The following is a 15,320-nucleotide window of genomic DNA, read 5'->3' as shown; positions in this document are numbered from 1 at the left end:
ATTGAACATTTTTATCTAGAAAAAAAATTTCAAAGAAAAACTTATTTAAAAAATTTGAAAATCAAAATGTCATCATGAAATAAAAATTAATCATAACCTTTTACAGAAAAGGAATTTTAAATTTATTTTACCCAACATAGTAAGAAACCATTTTAGCTTAAACATATGCCTTTAATGATTGCAAATGTTATTCCGAACACAGAACTGTGCAATCAACCAGTGATTATGATCACCTCTACCCTGGTCTGAGATGACAAAAGAAAAGCACCCCTGTCACACACATGAATCGTTAAGAAATAAAACAACAAAAGTTTCCATTCTACTGAAAGAAATTAATCAAGCAAACCAATGAAATACAAAGTGAAAGTGGTGTGAGAGGTAAAGTGTTTGAAATAGTTACTCCTCTATTAACATGGAAAGAATAACAAAAAAGATTACAAGCAAATGCTTATTAAAATACTAGCAACAGAGTGCAATGTTTAAAATAATGTCTGAAGTGCTACTGGGAGGGTCTTAGTAAAACTCATTCCCATTCTCTGACGTCGCCAGTTGTTCTAAGTTTACCACCAAAGGACTGATATAGGGGCCAGACTTGTTACCTCTCAAGAACCCCCTCAAAATAGAAGGTTTCATTCCAAATAAAAGTTATTTCTTTGACACATACAGGCCCTATCTATCCACACAGTCAGTAAAGCGAAGGCAATACAGGATCATGTTAAAAGCATACAAGTGTAACATATCTGGATTCATATTTTAACTTTGCCATTACTAGAATCCTGACCTGAAGGAGGTCAATTAACGGCTCTGCCCCTCCATTTTCTCACCTGAAAAACAGGGGAACAATAATACCCAATTCTTAGGATTGGTGAGTGAAGGCATGCAAAAGCACTATCATCAACAACAAATTTCCCCGCATCCGGTATGGTGACTGCACCTATACTATTACTCAAGATATGCCCACTGTTTATCTTTATTTGGCAAAGTGCTTGATAGTACTGAAAGCTGTTAGCATAATAGATCTCCCCTCTCTCCTCAACAAATATTTTAAAATATCTTTTTTAATCTCATAAAAATTTGTAACATGGTGGCTCAATAGTGCATATAATTAATGGTATGTTTTTAAATAAACTGAATGCTACTGTTTTAAACAGGAATTCTAATTAGTGGGAATGGAGTAAATTATATTTTCCCATTTACTTGTTTACCTTCATGTTATATACTCAAAATGCCCTTCACGGTAACACTATGTAAATATTGAAAATTAACAGACATTGGATAGGGTTCCTTAATTTAAAAGGTCCAGTAACAGTAACGTCCCTAAAAACATTTAGTAACAAATGTATATGATCCACATAAAAATTAGCACAAAACTTAAACAATGGACACCAAAGAGGAAGAAAATTATTTGATATATTCTTAGATCTGAGATTTTTAAGATGAAAGCTTTAAATCACCTTCAATTTAATAAATCATTTTATAACAATAACACAAAATTTTACTGGGTTTGATTGTTTGGGGTAGACACAAGAAAAATGGGGAGCTTAAATTCAAATAAGGAGCAAAAGGAAATAGACAAGTACAGAGACAAATATACATAAAATTGAGCTAATCAAGACTTCTCCAAATGTATGCACTATAAAAGAAAATAAGTAGACAGTCTAATAGTGATATAAGAAATAGTAATAGAACAAGTAAGGTGGTAAAGTTGAAATCAACAAGAGAAAAATGGTTAGGCCATAAATAATTAAAAGCCTGAGAAAACGCCTACAGCGCATATCACGAACACTAAAATTGCTCACAACAGAATGAAATTAAGGGCTAGTGGAGTGGCTCTGTGAGTCAAAGCACTGGCCACCAAGCCTAATAACCTCAATCCCTGAAACCCAAATACTAGAGAGAAATTCCCACAAGCTGTTCTCTGACCTGTACATGTACATGTATGGCTCATGTATATGCACATACATAAATAAATGTAAAAATCAATATATTTTTAAGTATAATTGAGGTACAAGACACAATACCAAAAACTAAATATACAAATCCTACCATAGCAATCTGTTAGTTTTTAAGGCAAGTACTCTATATACTTTAAACACTTTGCATCTGATCCATTCATGTTGGAAATCTTAAACACTACAATACTGAAAATTACTTATCTCTGCATGCTATTATATTTATGCTCGTGGCATAGTAAATTATCACATTACAGTGAGTTATCTTCTGCTTGATTTAGATCATGGTTTTCCTGTTTTTAAGATATTTTTATTAGTTGATAGAGTAGTTGGTTTTTAGAGGCTGAGATGAAACTCAAAGTCTCAGACACACCAGGAAAGTGCTATATCATGGAGCTACACCTACAGCACACTGTTCTTGTATGTTTGTTCCCTTCAATAAGCTATAGATTAAGAGCAGAAACAAAGAAACACGGGCATAGTACACACATGAAATACCAATGCTTAAGGTGCTAAAGGAGGATCATGAAGCCACCCTGGGTTCTACAGAGAGATTCTGTCTCAAAACAGGAAAGGAAAAGGAAGGGAAATATGATGGACATGGTTATTAGTACATGTCTATAGTCCCAGTACTTGTGAAACTGGGGCAGGAGGAACACAAAGTCAACACTAGTCTTGGCTACACAGTTTCAGGGTAATAGTTTTCTCTGCTTTGTACTTTTTTTTTTTTTTGAAGATATAGCTCCTGATGCCATGACTGCCACTTGCTGCCATGGTTTCATTACAATGGATTCTTGCCTCTCATTAACCATAAAACCAAATAAACTGTTTCTTCTATAAGTTGCCTTGGCCACGGTGTTTTATCACAGCAATAGAAAAGTGATAGAGAAGTTGGTACCAGGGAGTCAACTGTTACTGTGAAGAATCTGACCAAGTGGTTTTCGGAGGAATGGGGAAAATCTTGAAACTTGGATTAGAAAAGCAGTTGGAGACTGTAAGCAGAGTTATAAGCCATCCTAGCAAAAGCTTAGAAGAGAGTGGTGCTGAGAGCAATGCATGTCATGGAAGCCCAGCTCAAGAGATGTTTCAGAGGGGAACAACATTAGCAACTGGACTTATGCCATTTGTGTGAAATTTTGACAAAGAATCTAGCTGCTTCTTGCCCTTGCCCTAAGAATTTGCCTGAGGCCAAAATTAAAAAGTAATTGTCTAATCTCTTTAGTGGAGGCAATTTCAAAGCAACATAATAATGAATTTGTGATGTGATTATTATTAAAAATGTTTATTCGCATCAACAATGAAAAAAGATCAAACTGGGCAGAAATAAATGCAAAATGTACAGTTTGGAGAAGAAAGAAGTATCATGAGATCTAATGAGCAGCCAAGGTGTGTGTTTACATCATTACGAAGAAGACTCCTACTTAGCACCAGATAAAGGGAAGGGTGACCTCAGGGCAAGACCCCACCCACCTAAGCTTCCAACAGTAGCTCTGCTGCTGACGTGAGGTCCATTCCAAGCTGGTAGTCTGACCATTCACAGGCTGTTGACTCTGAATGCCAGACTAAAGGAGATATGGATTCTCCCAGTTCACAGATAGACAATGACCAGACTTCAATAACAGAGGGGCTTTGAAGGATAGTACCTGACTGCTTGAAATAAAAGGACTAATGGAGTAAGCTGGAATGAGGATGTAGTTCAGTGGTAGAATACTTACTTACCTAGCTTGAACAAGGCTCTGGCTTCAGCCTCCAAGACCAGAAGGGGGAAAAAAAAAAAAAAGAAAAAAAAGACCTATACAAAGAACATGGTTTGGGATAAAAGTCTTAAGACCGCAACTGGCATCCTCATTACTAAGAGAAGGCAGTGGTTCCTCTGGACCTTGGTCTCCTCCTTTATTCATAAGTGGTAGTTTCTATTACTCAAGCTATTGTGAAAACAAGATCATAAATTTTACAAAGTGATGTTTACTTTAATATAAATGAACAAAATGATAAAGTCAAGGCAAGGCAACATGAAGGCAAGACATTAAAACCCAGTGCCACCTAATATCAGTCCAACTTCACTGTGTATGTCTCAAGAGCATCACTTATGGAATATTTGCCTCATTAGGTATGCAAAATCCAATCTCATCCACCCATCACAATACTTCATTATTACTAAAATCACTTACCAGTTACCTTTAACTGTAACCTTCCACTGTGGTTATCACTAGTATCAGACCTTGGTGAAGCAGTGGCCATGTCCCAAAATTGACCTCGATTCTTAAAAAAAAAATGAAATATGTTCACATGTCAGAGAGGATATTTCAATCTTCTGGATGATTAAAACCATTCATTTGAATCAATGAAAATTCATATCCATCACAAGTTCTCAGTTGTCTTTCATTTAAAATTAAGACAGTATAGAAACATTATATAAGAGTGTAGCCATTTAACCATATCTGAGTCCATTTGAGCAACAAAGTAAATGATAATACTAAGAATCCTGGCTCATATGAGGATTTAAAAATAAATATGCACATGAATATGCAAACAAGATATATTTATGTATTATTAAAATCTCATTAGTATATACCCCCTTTATTCTTGAATACTTCAGTGTGTGTTTCCTAAGAATAAAAACACTTTCCTAAATAATCGCAGTACAATAATTAGATTAAGGAAAATTTACACTGTACACTTAACCAAGAATTTAAATTTGTTTAAAAAAATTAAGAAAAAGCAGAGCTAACTACAGCTTTCTTTATCTCAAGGCTCAGCTTCTACTCATCTTTAACCTACTAAAGATTAAAGTGGTATATTCTGGGAAATATTGAAAAATACTATTGAGTATTAATACTTATCTTGCTTTCCCCTTAATTTGTCATCTTTTTCATGCTCCATTTAGATCTTTTCCCTAAATTTAGGGACCAATATTCTAAAATCACTATACTCTCTTCACTTACTTAGATCTGCATAGACTGTGTATACAGACACACACACACACACAACAAGAGTTGCTTCATCTATGATCAAGACCTCATATTCAGGACAATATGCTTATTCTACAGAAGAGAAATCAGGTTTACAAATGATATCAACTTAAGAGCAATCAGCTGACATGTTCATATAAGAAAATAGATAAAAGTAACATTATATGGACTGAAGAAACTATATTCAGAAATATGTAAGCATAGAGCTATACATATGTGCATGTAATAACAAATTAGTGAAAACGAAGCCATTGATTTGAAAGAGAGTGAAAGTGACCTGGGGGGGGGCAGGAGGGAAAAGAAGGTAGAAATATATTAATCTCAAAATAAAAAAAAGAATAAATTTTTAAAAAATCAATTGAAATGGAACACTTAAATTATCAACAAAGGGAATATAGTCAATGGAAATTGAAGGCTTTTTCAATTTCTAGCAGTCTGGTCTACTAGATGCTATAAAAAAATCTTCCTTCCTGCTACATCCACAAAAACACAGACAATAGATGATCTCATAGTAGCAAATTCCAAAGAAGGGAAAAACACACACAATAACATCACCAACAATGAAAACTAAAATAACAGGAGCTAGCAATTACTGGTCATTAATGTACTTTAATATAAATGGACTCAACTCACCTATCAAAAGACATAGGATAACAGATTGAATACAAAAACAGGAGCATCCACCTCCAACTCAAAGACAGACATCAACTCAGAGTAAAAGGCAGGGAAAAAAAAATTTCTGATCAAATGAACCAAAGAAACAAGTTGGAATAGCTATACTATTATCTAACAAAACAGACTCAAACTAAAATCAGTCCAAAGAGACAAAGGAAGACAATTCATATTAGTCACAGGAAAATCCCATCAAGAGAAAATCTCAATACTGAACATCTATGCCCCAAATACAAGGGCACTCTAATAAGTAAAAGAAATACCGCTAAAGCCTAAATCACACATTAAATCCCACCTGCTAATAGTGGGAGACTTCAACACTCCACTCTCACCACTGGACAGGTCTGTAAGACAGAAAATTAACAGAGAAATATGGGAAGTAACAGATGTTATTACTCAAATGGATTTAACAGACATCTATGGAACATTCCATCCAAACATAAAAGAATATGCCTTCTTATCAGCAACTCATGGAACCTTCTCAAAATTTAACCACTTACTAGGTAACAAAGCAAACTTCAACAGATACAAAAAAAATGGATTAAGCCCATATACCTTATTGGACCACCATGGCTTAAATTAGAATTCAACAGCAACACTAATTCCAGAAAGCCCACAAACACATGGACATTAAACAATGCTCACCTGAATCATCAATGGGTCAAGTAAGAAATACAGGAAGAAATTAAAGAATTCTAAAATTCAATGAAAATGACCACACAACATACCCAATTATGGGACACAATGAAAGCAGTGTTAAGAGGAAAGTTCATAACACTAAATGTCTACAAAAGAAGCTGGAAAAATCCTACACCAGTGAGTTTAACAGAACATTTGAAAACTCTAGAACAAAAAGAGGCAAACTCACACAAGAGAACTAGATGGCAGGAAATAATCAAATTGAGGGCTGATATCAACAAAATAAAACAAAGAAAACAATACAAAGAATCAACGAGACAAAGAGTTGGTTCTTCAAGAAAATCAAGAAAGTAGACAAATCTTTATTCAAACTAACCAAAAGGCAGAGAGAGAATATCCAAATTAACAAAATCAGAAATGAAAAGGTGGACATAACAACAGACACAGAGGAAATCGAGAGACTAATTAGGCCATATCTCGAAAAACTGTACTCCACAAAATTGGAAAACAAAGGAAATAAACAACTTTCTGGATAAATATCACTTACCAATATTAAATCAAGACCAGATAAGCAAATTAAATAGACCTATAACTGCTAAAGAAATGGAAACAGTCATCAAAAGTCTACCAACCAAAAAAAAGCCCAGGGCCAGATAGCTTCAGCTCAGAATTCTACAAGATTTTCAAAGAAAAACTAATACCAATACTCCTCAAATTGTTCCACACAATAGAAACAGAAGGAACATTGCCAAACTCTTTTTATGAGGCTACAATTACCCTGATACCCAAATCACAGAAAGATATTACTAAGAAAGAGAATTACAGACCAATCTTACTCATGAAACTTGATGCAAAAATACTCAATAAAATACTGGCAAATCAAATCCAAGAACACATCAGAAAAATCATCCACAATGATGATCAAGTAGGCTTCATCCCAGAGATACGGGGATGGTTTAACACGTGAAAATCTGTCAACGTAATTCACCATATAACCAAACTGAAAAAATAAAAACCACATGATCATCTCATTAGATTCTGAAAAAGCCTCTGACAAAATACAACACCCCTTGATGATAAAGGACTTGAAGAGAGCAGGAATACAATAAACATACCTAAACATAACAAACGAAATACACAGCAAGTCAATAGCCAACATCAAACTAAATGGAGAGAAACTCACAGTGATGCCACTGAAATCAGGAACAAGACAAGGTTGTTCACTCTCTCCATATCTATTCAATATAGTTCTTGAGGTCCTAGCTAAAGCAATATGACAACAAAAGGAGATCAAGAGGCTACAAATCAGAAAAGAAGTCAAACTCTCACTATTTGCTGATGATATGATAGTTTACATAAGCGACCCCAAAAATTCTACCAAGGAACTTCTACAACTCATAAACATTTTCATTAATGTAGCAGAATACAAGATTAACTAAAAAAAAAATCAGTAGCCCTCCTTTACACAGATGATAAATGGGCTGATAAAGAAATCAGAGAAACATCATCCTTCACAATAGCCACAAATAGCATGAAATATCTTGGAATAATTCTAACCAAACAAGTGGAAGACTTGTATGACAAGAACTTTAAATCTTTAAGGAAAAAAAGAAATTAAAGAAGATACCACAAAGTGGAAAGATCTCCCATGTTCTTGGGTAGATAGAATTAACATAGTAAAAATGGCAACCTTACCAAAAGCAATCTATATATTCAATGCAATGCCCATCAAAATCCCAGCAAAATTCTTCACAGACCTTATAAAAATAATACTCAACTTCATATGGATAAGCAAAACAATCTTGAATAATAAAAGAACTTCTGGAGGCATCACAATCCCAGACTTCAAACTCTACTACAGAGTTCCAGTACTGAAAACTTATGTGGGATAAAGGGAACACTCCTCCATTGCTGATGGGAGTGTAAACTTGTACAGCCACTTTGGATATCAGTATAGTGATTTCTCAGAAAATTAGGAAACAACCTACCTCAAGACCCAGCAATACCACTTTTAGGTATATATGCAAAGAATGCCCAATAGTGCCACAAGGACATGTTCTCAACTATGTTCATAGCAGCATTGTTTGTCATATTCAGAACCTGAAAACAACCTAAATGCCCCACAGATGTTTCTTGCTTATGGCTGCTCCTGAAGTCACTGTCTTGGGCCTCCTCTGGCAAAGGTCAGTGGCTCAAGCCTGCTCAGGTGGAGGTGGCTGGCTCAGGCCTGCTACCTCAGAGGTTGCTGATTCATGCTCGGTTCTGCCGAGGGCTCTGGCTCTGGTCTGCTCCCTTAGCGGTGGCTCTCTTGTGCCTGCTCCTGTGTAATTAGTTGCCTTGGACATGCTCAGGCTGAGGTCACTGGCTTAGGCCAGCTCCAGTGGCGATAGCTGGGTCAAGGCCTAGAGTCTTCCCTCTCCTCAGAGATACATCCTCATTTCCGTGGCCTGATTGGATGGTGATGAAATAGTCATTGTATCTAACTCAAGAGTGGCAAGTCATCCTCTGTCCCTAACAGCTGAGAAGGATCCCGCTGTTACCTGCTATCCATTGTTCTGTTCCGCCATATTCTCTACCAGATCTTCAGAGTAAAAGGGCAAGATCCTGTCTCCATGAATCTTCAGACTCCACACCCATTTCTCTTGTATTTTATTTGGTTTTTCTTTTATGGTTCTAAATATGAACCAAGAGCTTTGGCAAGTGCTCAACCACTGGCCACAGCCCAGGGCCTTTCCTTATTTTTGGCGGGTCTGAGATTATTTTTAAATATCTTATAAAACATCCCTAACTTGGATCTGGCTGTTCTTTTCACTATTAATTTATGTTTGAGGGTTGGAATAAAGAACAATAACAAAAACATTTTATTATGCATCATTGTAGGATTTATTTATACTTATTATACATCAAGGACATACTTTAGAAACATGATTATGATGTCAATGCTAACCTTAATCATATGTGTAAGGAAATATGTGTCTTATTCCACTACTGAAGTTGCTTACCCTCTCTTTCCCATGCTGTGTTCTGGGAAGAACTCACTATGGGTAACCTACCCTGGAAGTATGGAGTTAGTTATCTTCCATATCCTTGAAGACAGAGCATTGACAAACATATTCTAGCTGGCAAAGATTTTTAAATGAGAAAGTCAGTAGCTTGGACTGTATAGTGATAAACTACTTCAAAACAAACTCACCCCCCAAAAACCCACTGAGAAAGGCAGAAGGAAGGAAGAAAGGGAGGGAGGGAAAATATCAAAGGTGAAAAACTTGAACTACGCTGGGTGGTTATTGGCACAAGTCTTTAATTACAGAAGAGGCATAGAAGTTCACAGTCGAGAACTCTATGAGAGTTCCAGGACATTCAAGGACACACAGAAAAACTCTTTCTCAAAAAAAAAAAAAACCCAACAAACAAACAAACAATAACCCAAATGAACAAAACAACAAAAGCAAGAAACTTTGAAAGACAAAATAATGATATACATAATTTCACATAAATGAAAAGGACTGAAAATGACTTAGTTTTCAAAACTAGTGAAAGACATTTATTTGAAATTTCAAGAAACATTGCATTGTTTTTAAAACAAAAAAAGCAATATAAAATATTCACACTAGATACACAGTAGTAATAAAGCTTCAGAGCATCCAAAGATTTATGTTAAAAACAAGCAGAGAGAAAACAGCTTACAATAAAAAGGAGAGTAGTATAACATCATACGGAGCAACACAGATGCTTAGAAAGCAGACTGAGCTGGTCTACAGTTAATTGCTAAACAGGGCCTGGAAAGATGGCTCAGTGGTTGCAGAGGACCCAGGGTTCTACTCCCAGCACTTACACAGGGACTCACAACCATCTTTAACACCTGTTTAAGGAAATCCAATGTCCTCTTTTGGCCTTTAGTGGGTACCAGGCACACACGTGGTGTACCTACACACATTCAGGAAAACACTCATATGCATAAAATAAAATTTTTTTAAAAATAAAATAATGTAACCAAACACTAAAAGTCCCTTTGGGGAACACAGAAGGCATTTAAAAAACACTGCATAGATGAACCAATAAAGTATTATCAATAGCAGGCCTTTACTTCAAGAAATGAAAAGGATGTGTTTCATACAATTATCAGAAAGATGATATGATGTGTAAAAAGAAAAAGATGAAAGAGGAAGCTAAACATACAAGTAAATCTATAAACATGTGTAAAATATTAAGAACATTTTATGTTTATTTTAATTATAGTTGAAATGTAAAGACTGGACCAGAGATAAAATTACTGCCCAGAAAAGGTACTACAATCTGGCTGAACATTATACTATAAAGATTTCTTGACAGATTTTCAAAGTTGGTCATAAAGAAATGGGAGGATAGTTTCCAAATTATAAAGGAAAATAAAGATTTTTTAAAAAGTTAAATAAAAAAGGTTAGAAAGTACAAATTAAGAATTCAGATATAAAAATAAATACATAGAAACATTCAAATGCAAATAAAAAACATAAAATAAAGACACTGATAAAAAAAATGAAAGCAAAAATAAACACACAAATATGAAGACTGGGAATCCAGAGAGAAAGAGAACAGCATTATTAAGGAAAATAATGAAAGGTTCAGTTTAGTTAGAAAACATAAAGCCAAACTAGAATGCTTAAAAAAAAAAAAAAACCAAAATCACGTATTCTTTCTCTCAACATGGTAACTCAGCAAGAAAATAAATCAAAGGGAATCCTACTTTCTGGTAGATGCCTTGCTAAATACGCCAAAACTAATTCACTGAAGTAATAGAATGGATGACCTATAGCAGATGTCTTAGCATTTTGGCACAGTGATGAAGACTGTAGGTCTAGGGCATCTCCAATCGACCGCTACATCTTGCCCATTATTCCACTGGTGGTTTAAGAATCCCATATTAGCCAGTGTCATCTTCACAAATTTAGACATTACACTGCTTTCTAGGGAATTTAATTTGTGATGTGACGGAAACCTCCATTAAAGAATCCTTTGGAATACTAAATATCAATCAATTGACCACACAAGCCCAGCAATCTAGAGAAGTCAGAAGATTCTGATTGCTTCAATTTTTTCTTTTATGAGACAGGGTTTGACTGGGTAGCCCTGGCTGTCCTGGAACTACTATGTAGACGAATCTGGCCTCAAACTCACAAGTTCCATCTGCCTCTGTCTTCTGAGTGCTGGGATTGAATACACTAAAATTTAAAGACCAGGGTTCTATACTCACATGTGGACTCCAACAACTGCCCATAATATCACTGAAGAGTTTTTTTTAAAAAAGAGATTAAGTTGATACTGCTAATCATGTACAGGACAAAGTCAGAGACAACTGATGGTTCTTTTGACCAAGACTGAATTTGGTATAACAATTAAACTTATACAGAATGGGCAGTCTATTTTTTCAAAAATAGCTTTGATGAGTTTCAACCTAAAAGAGGCAATATCTCAAAACTTAAAGGGCAATTATAATTGTCATGGAAGCAAGAGATAAACAGATTGCTATAACCGAGGCTCTAAATACTAAGATACTGGGTTTGACTGCAGGAAAAACACTTGGTGTCTTCCTTAGGAAGTGGAATTACGGTGTAAGTGTGGACCACTAAAATGTCTATGGCGATGGCACAATCAATTGTGAAACTGAAAAGGCAGTGTGACCCATGGGATGACTACAGGAATGGTAACATTTCAGGATTTTTAATAGTGTGACAACATCTCTCACCACAAGTTGTGCTTAAGCAAATAGGATGCCAGATACTCACTGTTACCGAAGACCAACCTGGAACAATAGTTCCTGAGTTCACTCTCATACCAATTATGATTAAAGACCTAGATACTCAAGAGGAGCAAGCAAAGCAAAAGCAAGCTTTATTAAAAGATATTGAAGGAAATTAAGAAAATAAGGGAAAATGAGAGAAACTCCTAGAGTGGAAAGAGATCCCAAAAGAGGAAAATGCCTTAAACTTCTTTCTCTATTGGTTTTTATAGAACTGTGGCAAAAACTGGTCAAAGGCTGAGATAATCTCTGAGACTGGTTAGTCTTCTAGGCTATCAAGGGCTGAGTCATTGGAGGGTTCATATACTCTATACATGTCTCCTGCCCCAACCAAAGAGATGACTGTATTCTGTTCACATGAAGTTCATCAGCTACAGGTGGTCGAACTGCACCAATTCTGCTTTGTCCATCTCTGACTCCAGCTTTGTAAGTTGTTGATCCTGACTGTTTGCTACCATCAATCTTGTTGGTGTCTCCATGCCGTGTTAATTATACTAAGCTCTCTTTGTTCCTCAGAGCCATCAGAAGGAAGCTACAGTAGTTCTTATAAACTCCTGATTTACGAGCTGATGTGGGTCTCTTTTCTAGAATAAGTAGAAGCCTTCTTAGAAACTATTTTTACTTAGTCTGTTATAACTGGCTGTATAGAAGCAAGAAAATGTAAAACAGCAATAGTGCCTAACATGAATTCTCAAGGGTAGGAAGGAACGAGGTGCACAGAGACAGCCCACGCCTGCCATTCTCCCAACACTACCCTGTCGTCTGTTTTTCTCGTATGCATCTCTCCTAGGCTATCTTGCCACATCCACGGCTGTCTCGCCAGTGTAGCAGAAATGCTGACTGGGCAGGCAAGTGTTGCCGGAGGATTGGGATCTGTGCTTCTCAGAGCTGTGTGTTCCAGGAGGTCCCCTGGCAATCCCCTGGCGGTCCCCTGGCAGGATTCCCTTGGCAATCAGTTGTGGTGTAATGCCACCTGAGTCGCCATTTGTACTGACTCGACCTGGCTGTACTTGGTGCTATATGTCTGTCTTTTTCCTTGTCTGTGTGTTCTTTGTGATCCTTGCATATTGCTAACAGATCAGACTATTCCAGGCAGTTACGGATACAAACAAGACTGCTGAGGACATTTTTGAGTTTTGCCCCACTATACATTAAAGCCTTTAAGGAAATAGCCAGTTCTGGAAATAGGGAAGTCATCGTTAAAATAATTCCTTAATGATGTGGAGCAAAAAGAGTTGCTCTTATCAGGAGAAACCTTAGAAACTTTCTGTAGGAAAACAGCTGCAGCAACACTAGATGTTTGTCTGAGAATTACGTGCAGGAGGCCTATGCAGCCTTCATTATGGCCAGAATAAACCTAGGCTAATTACAACATCTGACCCTGAGAGTCGGGGAGGGAAGAAAGTTGAGATTTATGGTTTCAGACAAGTTTGAGATCATGTCTTTAAAATTTCCTAGCAGAAAGTTTTCCCAGGAAGATAGTGACCTTCTCCTCTCACACCCCAAGATATTCTGAGCACAAGGTCACTTAGCCAGCCAGCTGCCTGGTACAGACTGGGCGAAAGTCCTTGTGCCCAAGTCAAAGCATTTTCAAAGATTCTTTTTGTAAACTGTTTTATGCTTTTTTTTATGATCTGATGATGTATGCCTTTGTCAAGTTCTTTGTTTGTAAAAATATAAAAACCTCACACTGAAAAAGTAAAATCGCAGCAGCATTTTCAAAACACATTGAGAGTGACTGTCAATTTCCTCCGCCGTATCCTGAAATCTTCTGTCCTTTGTCCTGTTCCCCCACAGTCTGAGTGGTTCCCCTGAGCCGGTCCGTAGCACTATCTCATATTCAGTTGTAAGCTCTTCATTTCTCATCTCCTGCGTTTCTGCTTTAGCTATTTTAACACCAACCCTCCTTCCTTTTAACCACAGATCTACTTCATTGCAACACACATGAACTACTTGCAGTTTTTACAATGGACCCTTTTCATTTACGACCTACAAAGATTCAGAACATGAATCAGTTATGACAACCATTCCAAAAACTCAAATGTGAAACTTCTGATTACTTTTAGGTAAAATGACACCTGCTGATACATCCCAATCCAGCCCAGCAGCTTTTGTGTGTGAAATACACCTGATGATGATGTGGGGAGTGGGAAGTAGAAAGAGCAAGAGTGGGAAGAGCACTGAAGTATCAGTGAAGTGAACCACTAGAATGACGGCATCCAAGTTGGCAAAGTGAAGACATCTAGAAATCAGAATGAACAAGGACAGGAACTTTTGTGAGAAATCAGAATGGATGAAGGAGAGAGAGGACGTGGAAGACCCACTACTCTCCAAGTCTCCTAAACCTGATGTGGTGGTTTGAACGAGATGTCCTCCATAAGTCTCAGGCATCTGAACACTTGGCCCCCAGTTGATGACACTGTTTGGGGAGAAGGAAGGATTAAGGGCTGTGCCTTTGCTGGAAAAGGTATGGGGTTGTTTCAAAAGACTAGTGACATTTCAAGTTAGCTCTCAGTGCTGTCTATTTGTGGGTCTTTGTGTTAGAGTTTCAGCTGTTGCTGCAGCGGCCTATGTCCACACTGCTATCATAGTCTATTACCACTCTCGAACCCTAAACTCCAAATAAATTCTTTCTTCTGTAAGTTGCCTTGATTGTTTTGTCACAGCAATAGAAACACAACTAACAACCTTAATAGTAGCTAAAAGTTGAGAAGATCGCTCCAAAAGAACATCTGGATAAGATAAATGTTAACTCTCTACTTGATCTTAGTGCTCAAACATAGCACACACTGCTCAACTTCTCAGGAAGAATCAACCAGGAGAATGAGAAACAGTATGCTCTTTGTAGAATGAATGAAGGTAGCAAGAGGATCCTGAAAGAAAGTAAGATCAAGATTGCAAATCTATACTTGGGTCAAAGAAAGCTGAGGGATATTCAACTGCAAGATCCATGCAGGAATATGCTGCTCTCTAGGCTGATGATGAAGAAAAATCTTGCTAAACAGATGCCAACACCTGAGGTTTCTCCTAATCTCTCTCTCTACCTCTCTCTCTTTCACAGCAAACCAAAACTCTAACTACAAGTATCATCTATTAGTGGTGTGAAGTTTCAAAAATTATATAAACTACAAGAAAACTGACTGACTATTGCTGGAGATCAAATTTTTCACAATTAATCACAGATGACATAAACAAAAAGGGAAGGATTTAATAAACAAAAACAGAAATTTATATCCATTCTAATTCTTAGTAAATAAACATTGTTCTTAAGGACTTGAAGTGTAAAATGACAATACAATAATGAAA

At 36.6% G+C, this 15,320-nt stretch overlaps 1 protein-coding gene across 10 annotated transcripts in view; it reads right to left on the bottom strand.

Annotated features, from left to right (window-relative positions):
- Wwp1 (WW domain containing E3 ubiquitin protein ligase 1) overlaps nt 1-15,320 on the bottom strand; it is a 113,867-nt gene that overhangs the window by 76,404 nt on the left and 22,143 nt on the right. For 8 of the 10 annotated variants that reach the window (XR_014997228.2, XM_087897045.1, XM_085676975.2 and 5 more), the window contains one exon: nt 4,124-4,214. Coding sequence is in view for 8 of the 10 variants with exons in the window: in XM_087897045.1 (XP_087753171.1) it covers nt 4,124-4,193 (70 nt within the window). In the remaining 2 variants the exon portion in view is untranslated. Of the gene's footprint in view, nt 1-781; nt 804-4,123; nt 4,215-6,104; nt 6,113-6,828; nt 6,860-12,732; nt 12,756-15,320 lie in introns of those variants that run through there. The other 2 variants (XM_085676978.2, XM_087897048.1) reach the window with 2 other exon arrangements.

Source organism: Myodes glareolus, chromosome 16 (assembly GCF_982192425.1).
Source record: "Myodes glareolus chromosome 16, mMyoGla1.1, whole genome shotgun sequence".
NCBI lineage: Eukaryota > Metazoa > Chordata > Mammalia > Rodentia > Cricetidae > Myodes > Myodes glareolus.
The sequence above is the reverse complement of the archived record's forward strand: the minus strand, read 5'-3'. Positions and strand labels throughout refer to the sequence as shown.